This window comes from Loxodonta africana, chromosome 5 (assembly GCF_030014295.1).
Source record: "Loxodonta africana isolate mLoxAfr1 chromosome 5, mLoxAfr1.hap2, whole genome shotgun sequence".
Classification (NCBI taxonomy): domain Eukaryota; kingdom Metazoa; phylum Chordata; class Mammalia; order Proboscidea; family Elephantidae; genus Loxodonta; species Loxodonta africana.
This window is the reverse complement of record NC_087346.1, coordinates 64,219,461-64,233,219: the sequence shown is the minus strand read 5'-3', so window position 1 is coordinate 64,233,219 and position 13,759 is coordinate 64,219,461. Positions and strand designations below refer to the sequence as shown.

At 40.8% G+C, this 13,759-nt stretch overlaps 1 protein-coding gene across 3 annotated transcripts in view; it reads left to right on the top strand.

The window, feature by feature from the left end:
- The first annotated feature begins 619 nt into the window (after positions 1 to 619).
- HERC5 (HECT and RLD domain containing E3 ubiquitin protein ligase 5) overlaps positions 620 to 13,759 on the top strand; it is a 48,287-nt gene continuing 35,147 nt past the window's right edge. For 2 of the 3 annotated variants that reach the window (XR_010322053.1, XM_064285575.1), the window contains exons 1-7: positions 662 to 1,146; positions 4,830 to 4,950; positions 5,869 to 5,945; positions 8,468 to 8,689; positions 9,733 to 9,824; positions 10,079 to 10,209; positions 12,733 to 12,878. Coding sequence is in view for 2 of the 3 variants with exons in the window: in XM_064285575.1 (XP_064141645.1) it covers positions 858 to 1,146; positions 4,830 to 4,950; positions 5,869 to 5,945; positions 8,468 to 8,689; positions 9,733 to 9,824; positions 10,079 to 10,209; positions 12,733 to 12,878 (1,078 nt within the window). In the remaining variant the exon portion in view is untranslated. Of the gene's footprint in view, positions 1,147 to 4,829; positions 4,951 to 5,868; positions 5,946 to 8,467; positions 8,690 to 9,732; positions 9,825 to 10,078; positions 10,210 to 12,732; positions 12,879 to 13,759 lie in introns of all 3 variants that reach the window. The other variant, XM_064285576.1, reaches the window with a different exon arrangement.

Here is a 13,759-nt window from a genome sequence, read left to right as displayed (position 1 = left end):
GAAATTCTGGAAAACTGTCGAAGCAAGTGTATAGAGACCCAAGTTTGTTAGACGTTGGGGCGGGGGAGGAGAATAGAGGGACTCACCGTTTAGAGGATACTGAGTTTCTGTTAAAGGTGATAGGAAAATTTGGACACAGATAATGGCAATTCATAGCACTGAATTGTACAACTGAAGAATGCTGATATGGCAAATGATTTGTTATGTATAAATTTATTACAATAAAAAATCAAACAATTAAAAAAAAAATCTGTTTTGACAGAAAGCAGATCACTGGCGCCACTGCCTGGTAACTCTCTTACCGCTATCCTGTGGCTTGAACCTGGAATACAATGCTTAACAAACTTTAAATTCGTTATCACAATATACTTTGGAAAATGGCCTCCAAGTGGAATTGCAGTGTTTCTTTCAAGGCCATTCAGTCCAGAAATTTAGGTAACCTCTGCTCGCCCGAGGAGAGCTTCTCACTCCTGTTCACCCATTTCATAACCCGCCACGGGTTTGTTTACTTCGGTCGCCTTCCAAGCCAGTTCTGAAATCATTTGAGTTTCCCTTTCGTTTTCCGTTCGGATTCCGCACTCTTGAAAACAAAATCAGTTTCGTTTCACTTGAATTGAGGCCCCGCCCCCAAACAGCAACTTAAAAGCCCGGCATCTGAGCAGAGAGGAAGTAGAAGCCTGCAGTCCCTCGACGTCGCCCGCACACTCCTGCTGTGCAACGCGACGCCTGGAGGCAGCGGTCGGACGCAGACGTTGTTCCTCTTGCCCTTCCCTGTGCCGGGTTGGCGGCTGCAGCTCCGTTTCCCCTCAGAGAGCCGGGGGGCGTTTCTGGAGCCCGGGAGAGCAGCGCCGGGTGCGATGAAGCGGATGCCACGAAGGAGGTCGCGGGGCCCCGAGCGCCCAGCGCCCAAGCCGAAACCCGCATCACGCCCCGGCGCGCGCAGCTCCGCAGCCTTTTCGGACCCGAGGGGCGCGCAGCTTTGGCTCTTCCCCAGCTCGGCAGGCCTCAGCCAAGCGTTGTCAGGGAGGTGCAAGAAGACGCGCCAGATCTGCTGCACGCAGGACCGGCTGGCGGTGCTGGAGCACGGCGGGGCCCGCGTCGAGGTTCACCAGCTGCCGGTGGGGAGCCACAGCGCCGGGAAGCCCAGTGAGTGGGGCGGCCAGCGCCGCTCGGCCTTCCAGCCTCGGGTCGGGGTGTGCAGGGTGGGCGGCTGAGGGCCCGTGCCTCAGCGTCTGCCTGGGCTGGGGCCGGCGCGGACCCTCCTTTTTATAAGCGTCCAGAGTTGGAGTGTGCGGTCCTGTTCTCTGAGCGGGAATGAGCGCTCCGAAGGGGACCAGGCGCTACAGCGGTCCTCGGCTGCCACAGAAACTTGCCGGGCTTCAGCCATTGTCCCGTTTCGCAAGTGCAGTGCACCTGAACTCTCCTTTATCCCTGTTCCCAGTTTGCGCAGTTTGCAGAAAGTTGCCGAGAAATAGATCGTCCCACCTGTAAGTTGATGAGGTGCGGAGGGAGTATGCAGGCAGCATCTTCATTTTTTCTTGGCCAGTGTTCTTGTATGATGTTTCTTTTTAGAGCCCCCCACCTCCTTACTCGGAAACTCTGGTGGCGTAGTGGTTAAATGCTATGGCTGCTAACCGAAGGTCAGCAGTTCAAATCCTTCCGGCGCTCCTTGGAAACTCTGGGGAAGTTCTTCTCTGTCCTGTAGGGTCGCAAAAGTCGGAATCGACTCGACGCAACGGGTTTGGTCACTCCTTCTTAGGACATACCTGCGTGGATTTCGTGAGCCTTTGGAGAATATAGTTAACTTGTTCTCAATTATATTACATTTGCGAGCAATTTAAAGAGTGCTTTCGGTTGCACCTCTCGAAATCCCCTGTCAGCAGAGATAAAGTCAGGTACTGTGGTTCGATTTTACAGGTAGTTGTGTGCCTTGAGGGGATTCCAACTGATAGCGACCCTATAGGACAGTAGAACTGCCCCATAGGGTTTCCAAGGCTTTAGGAAGCAGACCTCTACATCTTCCTCCCTCAGAGGAGCTGGAGAGTTCGACCAGCTGATCTTTTGATTACTTAACCACTGCGCCACCAGAGTTTCCTGATTTTACAGGTAAACGAAACCAAAACCTTGCCTCGAGTCAATTCGGACTCGTAGCTGCCCAATAGGACAGAGTAGACCGCCCCGTAGGGTTTCCAAGGAGTGGCTGGGGGCCGATGGATTTGTGTTGCTGACCTTTTGGCTCTTAAACCACCAGGGCTCCAACTTTACAGATGAGAGAAAGTAAACACCTGCTTTCTTCTAAGAGTTTTATGGTTTCAGTTCTCACATTTAGGTCTTTGATACATTTTGAGTTAGTTTTTGTATATGGGGTGAGGCATGGGTCCAGGTTCTTTGTTTCGCTTGTGGAAATCTGGTTGTCCTAGCACCATTTATTAAAGAGAAAATTCTTTCCCCATTGGATGGACTTACCACCCTTGTCTAAAATCAATTGACCGTGCACGTACAACACCCACATTTTTTTTATGTTAATGTTTATTGAGCTTCAAGTGAATGTTTACAAATCAAGTCAGACTGTCACATATAAGTTTATATACACCTTACTCCGTACTCCCACTTGGTCTCCCCCTAATGAGTCAGCCCTTCCAGTCTCTCCTTTCGTGACAATTTTGCCAGCTTCCAACTCTCTCTATCCTCCCATCCCCTCTCCAGACAGGAGATGCCAACACAGTCTCAAGTGATCCCTTGATATAATTAGCTCACTCTTCATCAGCATCTCTCACCTACCCACTGACCAGTCCCTTTCATGTCTGATGAGTTGTCTTTGGCGATGGTTCCTGTCCTGTGCCAGCAGAAGGTTTGGGGACCATGAACGCAGGGATTCCTCTAGTCTCAGTCAGACCATTAAGTATGGTCTTTTTATGAGAATTTGGGGTCTGCATCCCACTGATCTCGGGCTCCCTCAGGGGTTCTCTGTTGTGCTCCTTGTCAGGGCAGTCATCGATTGTGGCCGGGCACCAACTAGTTCTTCTGGTCTCAGGATGATGTAGGTCTCTGGTTCATGTGGCCCTTTCTGTCTCTTGGGCTCTTAGTTGTCGTGTGACCTTGGTGTTCTTCATTCTCCTTTGCTCCAGGTGGGTTGAGACCAATTGATGCATCTTAGATGGTCGCTTGTTAGCATTTAAGACCCCAGACGCCACATTTCAAAGTGGGATGCAGAATGTTTTTATAATAGAATTATTTTGCCAATTGACTTAGAAGTCCCCTTAAACCATGGTCCCCAAACCCCCGCCCTTGCTCTGCTGACCTTTGAAGCATTCATTTTTATCCCGGAAACTTCTTTGCTTTTGGTCCAGTCCAGTTGAGCTGACCTTCCATGTATTGAGTATTGTCCTTCCCTTCACCTAAAGCAGTTCTTACCTACCAATTAATCAGTAAAAAACCCTCTCCCACCCACCCTCCCTCCCTCCCCCCTCGTAACCACAAAAGTATGTGAACACCCACATTCTTAATCTTTGAAATTTGCTTAATTGGCATCTTTGAAAAAATGGAATCTTCCTGTTATTTGTTTTGCATTTTGAGTGCAATCGAGCATCTTTTCATTTTTTTATTGGTCATTTGCCTTACTTTTTGGTGAACTGCCGTTCATATATTTGCCTGGCTTTTAAAAACTTGGTTATTTTTTAAATTTTAATTTATTTTAAACAGTTGTTTGAATATTGACTAAGTTCAGCCTTTATCATATGTGTTGTAATATTTTTCCAAACTTACTTTTTTGTTGATGTTATTTTTTGTTGTGTGCAATTTAAATTTTTATATAGTCAGCTTTGTCAATCTTTCCTTTCAAGTCTTGTGGATTTTGTGTTAGGTAACAAAGCTATCCACACAAGAAGATTATTTTTTTTAATGTACCTATATTTTATAGTAATCTTAAGATTTTATTTTTAAAGTTAAAATTTTAGATACATTTAGAATATATTTTGATTTAAGGAGTGAGATAGAGGTCTAGGTTTATTTATTTTCTAACCGGCTAGCTGAATATCTAAATACCATTTCTTGAGTAACTTTTTTTCAACAAATTTGAAATGCTAAGTTTCTAGAAAACTTTAGTCTGTTGACCATTTCTTCTGTATTATGAAACTGTTTGGTTTCCTTAGCATTTGTAACATGAAATGGCTTGTGCTTTCAGGGTTTTATGTTAATGGAAGCTATTTCATTAGAACTGAAAAGTGAAAAAAAAAAAAAAGCTCCAAACTATCCTAGTTTAATTTTTGTGAACAAATTAAATGACATGAGAGTAAATAGTAACTAGTGGAAGGTTTTAAATCCCTTAGTTTTTAGAAAGGGCTAAATATCCACTAATACAACATTTTCCAAGGCATCCCTTTTAAAATAGTCCCCTTTAAGAATAAATCTTGACATCTAGTTGAAGCAGTCAAAATGGTTGATTATATTTGTTTTGTTTTCCTCAATGAAGTTATGTGTAGCTGTAGATCTTTTAACTTCTATCACGTCAAATTTACATTTCTCCGTTCCAGCTTATTAAATAGGAAATTAAAAGCAAATAACCAATTTGCTATTTTAAGCATATATCCCATTTAAAGCAAAATATTAATCAGTGCGTCCCCAAATTGAAAAAAAATCCTTTGTCAGGACAATAATCGTTCCTAGTTTGTATGCTTTTCCTACTTGAATTTTCTTGAAGACAAATTCTTGTTAAGTCAAAGGTTGTCTAGTTGAAAATTTTCCAGGCCTTGTAAGTGTATTATGGAATCAGTAATAGTAGTGGGTAATAATCAGAGTGATGATTGTTCCTGGTTGGATTTGCTCTTCAGAATATATGACATTAGAAAGAAAAATGATGATACATTCCATTGACCAAGGAGCAGAGCACATGCTGATTCTATCCTCGGATGGAAAACCATTTGAGTACAACTACGGTATAGAGCCTGCAAGGTAAGGAGCTGTTTTTTGTTAAAAACTATTTTAAATGGAACAAGCAGAATGGAAATAATGAGAATGTTTACACATTGTGAAGAATGTAACCTGTGTCACCAAACAGCCTGTGTAGAAATTGTTGAAAGGGAGCCTAAACTGCTGTGTAAACCTTCACCAAAAACGCAGTAACGTATTATTTTTTAAAAAAAAGTAAAAGCAGAGTCTGAGAAGGGCCAATAGCAGCACAGAAGGAAAATTTTTTTTTTTTTTTTACATTTTACTCAGAGGGCAGTAATCGTAATAATTTTTGTAGGAAAATGTTACTATATATGATCCTGTCCCTTGCCTTATGTAGTAGCATCTTAAGTAAACAATGAATTCTAAACTGACTAGTGAAATTCCTAGTAAACCAGAAACCATTTGATGTCTCCTAGGCAGGTGTCACGTGTTGCTTTGGCAACTAAAGGGAAATGATTGGTTAGTCTACCTGGCCCCAAATTAGACTTTCACTTTCATTAACTCATTTGATTCTCAAAATAGTTCTATAAGTTAGATTTCAAAAAATAAAAGTGTTTTTTTCCCAACTTAGAAGGAAAAAAATGCATTACTGTGGGATAATTTATGAGATTTTCCCAGTAGATTATATGAATTAGAATTTATTTTCATCTTGCATTGTTATTGCATCGTAAAGTTATTTTGCAAAAGAGTCTTTTGGAATCATTACAATTATATAATACACGTATTTTCCATCAATTAAAACATATGTTATTTTTTATAATAATTATTTTATATTTTAATAATTTTTGATGTATGAATGTGAGGCAGTATATTTAAATTTTTTCCTTGAATTTCAATCCTAATTAAATACATTTGATAGTTTTAACTTTGATAATTATGACTTTCATTTTGGTGACTGACATAAAATATTTTCTTCAGGTTTCAATGTGTTTTACGAGAAAAAATTATAATTCAAATCGCATGTGGAGATTATCATTCTCTTGCACTCTCCAAAGGTACTTTTCTGGAATAATAACTGTTTTTTAGAGGCTGTGAATCGTATGTGTCTATGTAGAGTTAGTAGAATGTATGTATTTCACCTTGTAACAGGATAGAAGTGTGGTTTTGAATTTGGTATGGTTTGGAGCACTGTTGAAGGAGATAAAAAATAAGAAATATTAAACCTGTAAAATCTTCAAGTTTCCGTGATTACTATCCATACATTTTTCAAATATGAAACAAAGAAAATTTTCTGCATAATCAAAATCATTCTGTCTGGAATGAGGACCCGGCCTGGGCCACTCTTTTCTACAACCTTTTTCCCTTTTCGTAGCGCTCTTCCAACTTCCACGGCAGGTGCTCAGAATCCCCCAGGTCAGCCTGTGATGTGTCTTAACAATCACCTTTTGAATTTAAGCGTTCTCCCAAGTGCTTTGTTATTTCCTATTTTATATTAAATTAAAAAATTAAAAAAAAAAACTTGAACCCTAAAGAAATTTGACTATGGAAAGAATAATTAAGACAAGAAATTGATAGAGGAGAATTCAGGGTTAAGGCATTTTTTTTAATATACGGGACAGACATGAACATGTTTATAAAATGAACGCAAGTTGAGATTACGGCACCACCCCAGTTGCTATCAAGTCGATTCTGACTCATGGCAACCCCGTGTGTGTCAGAATAGAACTGTGCCCTGCAGGGTTATGGATGGTTGATTTTTTGCATGTAGATCACCAGGTCCTTCTTTCGAGGCACCTCTCTGTGGACTCAGACCTCCAAGCTTTTGGTTGGTAGCTGAGTGTGTTAACCTTTGGCACCACCCAGGCATTCCTTACCCAAACCAAAACCCGTTGCCATTGAGTCGATTCCGACTCATAACAACCCTGTAGGACAGAATAGAACTGCCCCATAGGGTTTCCAAGGAGCGCCTCATGGATTTGAACTGCTGGCCTTTTGGTTAGCAGCTGTGGTTTGCCATAGCTCTTAACCACTGTGCCACCAGGGCATTCCTTATAAAGCAAAAAACCAAACCCATTGCCCTTGAGTCAATTCTGACTCATAGTGACCCTATAGGAAAGAGTAGAACTGCCCCATATGGTTTCCAAGGAGTGCCTGGTGGATTTGAACTGCCGACCTTTTGGTTAGCAGCTGTAGCACTTAACCACTGTGCCACCAGGGTTACCAGGGCATTCCTTAGGTGGAGTAAATAAGCAAATATTTGACCACTGAAAATCCCATTCAGGTTTAAGAGAGTGAATTTGTATTGGAAAAAATTGTCCTGTTCATTTGACTTCATCCATTCATGAATAAGTATTTCAGATTGAGTACCTACCATGTTTAGAATATTAAGATGAAACAGGCATTCCCTGCCTTCAAAAAGCCCACGGTCTAGTGGAGGGTGTGGGATCAGAAGGGAGAAGGGGATGTTCAGAGTTTATTATTGGTAAAGTGCAACCTGGGAAAAAGGGAAACTAGGAAGGGAGCTGATCATGCTCATCACCTCGTAGGTTCCTGGTGGCTGGTGAATTTTAGAAAACCAAGCCTGCTGCCGTGGAGTCAGTTCTGACTCACGGTGACCGCATGTGTTACAGAGTAGAACTGTGCCATAGGGCTTTCTTGGCTGTGATTTTTATGGAAATTGATCACCAGGCCTTTCTTCCGTCGTGCCTCTGGGTGGCTTCAGACTACCAATCTTTAGGTTAATTGAGTGTAAACTGTTTCCACCACCTAGGAACCTTGGTGGCTAGTAAACATGTTTGAAGGAAAGCTTTGTCTCCTACCAGATCCTGGACAGTAACTTGCAAAGAGATGTTTTGTAAACATTAATTCTCCGATACATTTTTTGGACTCCATGAGATATTGTTAACTCCATTAGAAAACATCTAAGCATCTTTTTAAAAATCTTCTCCCTGTGTTCTATTAATAGAAGAAGCTGATTTTTTTAAGATGCTGCTGCCATTTCAAATGGATTTTCAAGTTGCTTGTTTAGGATCTTTAGGGACATAAAAGGGGAGGAGAGAAAATAATAATAATAGATCATATTTTCCCAGATGTAGCATGTTTCTGTTTTTCATGACCCCATCCTGTGGGTAAAAAAAATTTTTTTCCTTGAATTTGATTGCGATACGTTCGAATAGCTTTAGCCTACCCTTTAAGGTGGGGGATAAGTATTAGGTATAACTGTTAACGGCTGAAGAGAAGATTCTTCTATGTTTTTCTGATTCAGACATACGGGATCTGAGAGTTCTACCATTTGAGCATATGATATTTTGATTTTATACTATGTATAAAAAACCCATTGCCGTCAAGTCGATTCCGACTCATCATGACCCTGAAGGACAGAATAGAACTGCCCACAGAGTATCCAGGGAGCACCTGGTGGATTCAAACTGCCAACCTTTTGGTTAGCAGCCTTAGCTCTTAACCACTACGCCATCAGGGTTTCCATACTATGTGTCCAACGTATGATACCCTAGGGTAATGTCTGCTACATTTTAAACTTAATAAATGAGGATTTTCTTTGTTGATTTTTGTCAAGGTGGTGAACTTTTTGCCTGGGGGCAGAACTTACATGGCCAGCTCGGAGTTGGAAGAATAGTTGACTCAACCCCTACACCACAGATTGTGGCGCATCTCTCAGGAGTCCCCTTGGCTCAGATATCTGCGGGAGAAGCCCACAGCATGGCCTTATCCATGTCTGGAAATGTGTACTCCTGGGGAAAAAACGATTTTGGACAGCTAGGCCTGGGCCACACTGACAGTATGGAAATATATTTTTCAAATCCATATTATCATTTAATGTATTTGTTAGATAAAAGATGGATTTAATATAGACCTAACGAAAATGATTCAAATCCTTGCTTTTCATATGCATTATTCTTCCTGATTATCTCTCTGTGTTTAAGGCAGAATCAGTCCAAGAGGCTGATGCATAGTGTGGAAGTTGTTACTGTAATTGAGACATATGTCAGGGGGATGTGGGGAAGGGGAAAAAGGATTGGACTGGAGATCAGAATACATGGGCTTTATAACTGTAGGGCCTTGCCGAGTCACTTAGTTTTCTTTAGACTTTTTTTTTCTTTGAAGTGACAAGTTTGGACAAGATGACCTCCAAGGTACCTTTGCATGTAAAAGTCTCTCAATAATATTTATTCCTGTTATTAAACTACCTCTGCAAAGCAGATGACAAAGTTTCTCATGATTCCAAACAACTTATTAGAATTTTCAGGTGTAATAAACTCTGCTGCTTTACCAAACTGTGATGCTAAACATGTCATGCCCTGCTCACTGGTCAAACACTGCATTTCTCATTAACATGGTCCAATGCTAGTTACACAGGATAACCCGTAAGTTAGTGTTAGAACAATTGTTAAAGAAGAGAAAGGAGCAAAGGGACAGTTCAACTATTTTTGCAGAATCTCATAAGAGGAAAATAATCGTGAAGGAACAAAGAGGTGGTGTGAAAAAAGATGATTCTAAATGAGAATTAGAAATATCCAGTAGGCTGCGATTAGCATTAGTCAAGTCAGGTTGAAACAGAACAGGTTGTGGGAAGTGGCTTGACCTTTTGTCAGGTGGGCCCTTCCAACTGTGGCCCTGTCAACCTCTGCACCACCCACACCTTTAGGCCTAGAACTTGGGCCTAAATATGCCAACATAGAGCCTTTCTTATCAGAAGGTGATGACAGCTGTTATTTCTGTTTTGAGGGGTGGCAGTACAGGTGTTTTACCAGTAGCATGTAACTCTACTGTGAAACCCAGCCTGTATTTTTGGTCTCTTCACCTATTCTTTCCCTTGCATAGGTAAAGATTCTCCTTCTCTTATTGAAGAACTAGACAATCAGGATGTTGAATTTCTCACTTGTGGTGGCTCTCACACTGCTCTGCTGACAAAGGTGGGTGTACCCTTGTATTTTTCTGACCGTCATTCTGCAAAAAATACTTTGTGGTGGGGAAAGCACTAGATTATCGAGGTGTGGGTTGTTAGCGTTTGCCAGAGAAGAAAGATCGCTTCCAGTGTACAGGACTTTGCCTCCTGATAATTTGGGGGCTTTGCTTTGACGATGCTTTTATTAATTATTCACTAATGCAGAGGCTGTTACTTCTCTGTCTCTTCTCTAGAATCTGATATGAGGTTTTCTTTCTTTAGGATGGGTTGGTGTTTACCTTTGGTGCTGGACAATATGGGCAACTTGGTCACAATTCAGCACAAAATGAGCCAAGGCCTCGTTTGGTGACTGAGCTCGTTGGGAATAGAGTGACCCAGATAGCATGTGGAAGGTAAGTTGTGAAGTGTCGACAAAAATTGACCAAATCAATGCAGTACATTTAAATAGGTAATTTAATAAAATTTCCATGAGTTTCTTTGACTGAGATATAAGTATCAAACATTATCAAATGGATGAAAAGCTTGATTTACATTAGATAATCATAATAAATCTTAATCTTAGTACACATGTTCCTTTTCATTGCTTTGTTTTTAATGAGGAAATACAATTAACTTTATATTGCCTTTTAATGAAATACTTTTGTAACTTTTCTGATACACCTTTATTTCTAAGAAAAGTTAGTATTTGTTTTATTTTGGAAGAGGGGTAATATATGAACACGAATCACAAAGGATTATTCATTGATACAGCCATCTTCTCTCACAACTCCTCCGGGCCTGCGTACTTTTTAGTTACCATAATTCTTTCAGAGTGACCTGCTCTGATCATAGTGAAATACAACGCAAAGGCATTGGTGGTTTAAATAGAATTTACTTTGCACAGATTTTTTTTTTTTTTTGAAGTGAAACAAAACAAAAAACTTGCTCCAATTCCTTGGCTTACTTAATTATTTTCTTCTTTGATGTTTAGATTCATTGGTCTACTGCTTATCAGTGCGATGCTGGGTCTTGGTAGGGTTAATACACTTCTTCCTGTGGGCAATTTTCCCCTCACTAAACACAAGCAAATCCATACTCTGTCTGAATATTGGGTTTACCCTTACTATAAAATAGTCAATAGCATGTTATGCATACTCTTTTGTGATGATGGAGTAAAATTATGTAAATGAATACGCTTATATTAGATTTTGTAATACTCTATGTTCTATATCTCTCTGTCAACCAAAGAAGCATTATCATCACTTTGGATTCTTCATAACACACTTTACCTTGCATAACATGTATTACGAGGAAAAGAGCCAAGTTAGAGATGTTAGAGATGCAAACCCTAGGCCATACCTCTACTGACACAGCAGAATGGCTGAGTCCCCTATGGAATTGCTTAGAGCCATCCGCCTAAATCTTCCCATTTCTTTGGAGTCTCTTGATTATCATTTAAAAATTCCAATTTTTCATACTACCTCAAAATATACCTGTTTCTCGTATTATAAAAAAAGTATATCATTTGCCAAGGAGCAAATAAAGTGGTAGCTCTTGTGCCCCAGTTTGAGAAATTCTGTCTCAGGAAGATTTACCGGGTGCCACCTTCCCACCTTACACGGGGACAGTCGGCAGTCTCTGGGTAGGGTTAAGCACACCTCAGGTGGTGATGCTCATTTTCACTGATCCAGAACTTTTTTCACAGCACCGGCAGTTGAGCCGTTTATAAAGGAATGGCATATTAACCAAACTACCAAGAAACTAGTATCATCTAGTATCCGCGTAGCCATACCAGTGAGGAAGAGTTTTCTTTCTGTTAACTAAGGAACTTGCGCCCCTAGTCTAGGGAACTTGGGAAACTGACTTAATCTTACTGTGTGCTATAGTTTGAGTAACTACCCTTGCCTCATGCCACATTCACCTTCACCAGAATGAGTGTCTGTTTAGGCTGGGAATTCAAAACATTGCTTGTTGCTAGCTCTTAGAACTCTGCTTTTCTAGATTGATAATGTGTTATTTGATGGTGGGTCAGCCTACCTCTGTTAAAATGTTACACCTTTCGTTAAGGTGCAGTAAAATTGATTGAGTTAAAGCTTTCTAGTTACAATCATATTCAAGCTGTGAGTCTAAACCTGGTCACCTTCATTTATACAACAAACTTATTATGTGTCCAAAGTCCGATGCTGTGCTAAGCCCTGAGAACAGAGACATAACTCACAGTCCCCACTTTCAGGAATTCCCAGTGTAGTGGGAAAGACCAACAAGCAAATCGGTAAGAAAACCAATGGAATGAAGGTCTTTGGAGAATTGAGTGGGAGCTCAGAGAGGGTCACTTAATTTAATCTTCCAGCATGAGGAGAGGAGGGACTCAGGGATGGTTCCTAAGAGGTAGTGACCCTCAATCTGAGACCTGAAGAAAGAGCAGGAGGCAAAAGGAGATGATTGTTCCTGACAGAGGGAACACCATTTGCAGCATCATGAAAAAGCCTGGAGCAGACCTAGACCACCGTTTGCCAGTAGAGTCAGCGCAGACCTACAACGTTGCCATGTGTGTCAGAGTACAGCTATGTGCCGTAGGGTTTTCAGTGGCCATTTTTCAGAAGTAATCCACCAGGCTGTTCTTCTGAAGCACCTCTGAGTGGACTCAAATCTCCAATCTCTCGGTTAGAGTAGACCTTTTTGTTGTTAGTTGCCATCGAGTCAGCTCTAATTCATGACCATCTGATGTATAACAGAACGAAAGACCTAGTGGTTCCAGAATCATCTCAGCCATACATTAACAATTTATTGGTTTCCAGACAGCTAATTTCACCCAGTGTGGGTTGGTTAACTATTTCCCTCTCACTGAGTAACCTAATTTCAGCACTTACCGTATTGCTACAACTGGCATCAGTATGGGTGATTGAAAATTGACCCTATGTTCTTTTATTTAATAGGGATCATACACTTGCCTATGTTTCTGATTTGGGAAAGGTCTTTTCTTTTGGTTCTGGAAAAGAAGGACAACTGGGAAATGGTGGAACACATAATCAGCTGATACCTCTTCCTATGAAATTGCCATCGCAAGAAGAGCTCAAATTTGGTAAATTCTGTAGAAGCACAGCATTTTGCATAAACACTATTTTAGAGAAACTAATTTTTCTAAGTGTGTAATGTAACAAGGGCAGCCCTGCATAAACAGGAAGGGAGTTCCTCTCGTCACTGATTTTATTCTTTTACTTGCAAACAATTTAAAGGAGCCAACTAACTGATAAGTCAAAATAACCGTTATTTTTTTACTTACCCCTTCAGATCAGGATTAAGGTGAACTCAAATGATACAAAATAAAAATAGCTTGTATGGATTCAGAGGCACTTGCTGCTCTCATTCCAGTTTGCCAGAGAGATTAATTCCATGGTATTCATTTCCCTACCTGGTTAAATTGACCCGTGATTGTGTAGAACGCTCGTGACGAAGAGCAGCTGACGTTGCCAGGCGCTGGAACTGACTGTGCTCAACACTTATATACGTTATCTCAACCAACCCTCATAACGATTTTGGGAGATATAGACTCATTTTCATTTTACTAGAGGATACAGAGGCTTGGAGAGCAAAGGAAGTTAGCCATGGTCTTGCAGCTAGTAAGTGATTTGGCTGGGTGTGAACCCTGTCCTGTGTAACCGCAGAGCCTGAACTCTGAAACACTACAATAGAAGTACTCTGAGCACTTTTGGTACTTTTTTCTGAAAGTTTAATGGTGACCTAAAATAACAGAATTCTCCCAGTTTTTCTGCAGAAATGAACAACAATTTCCCTAAGCAGTTCACATAGCATCTTTTTGGGGTTTCTTTGTAATCAGTTACATGAACTTGAAGTACTTGTTTATCGTTATCACAACCAACGATCACTGCTTAAATCTTCAGTTGTAAAACATGGTTTTCAGTAATGGAAGCTGAACTAAACTAAACTAGGGAACAATCAACC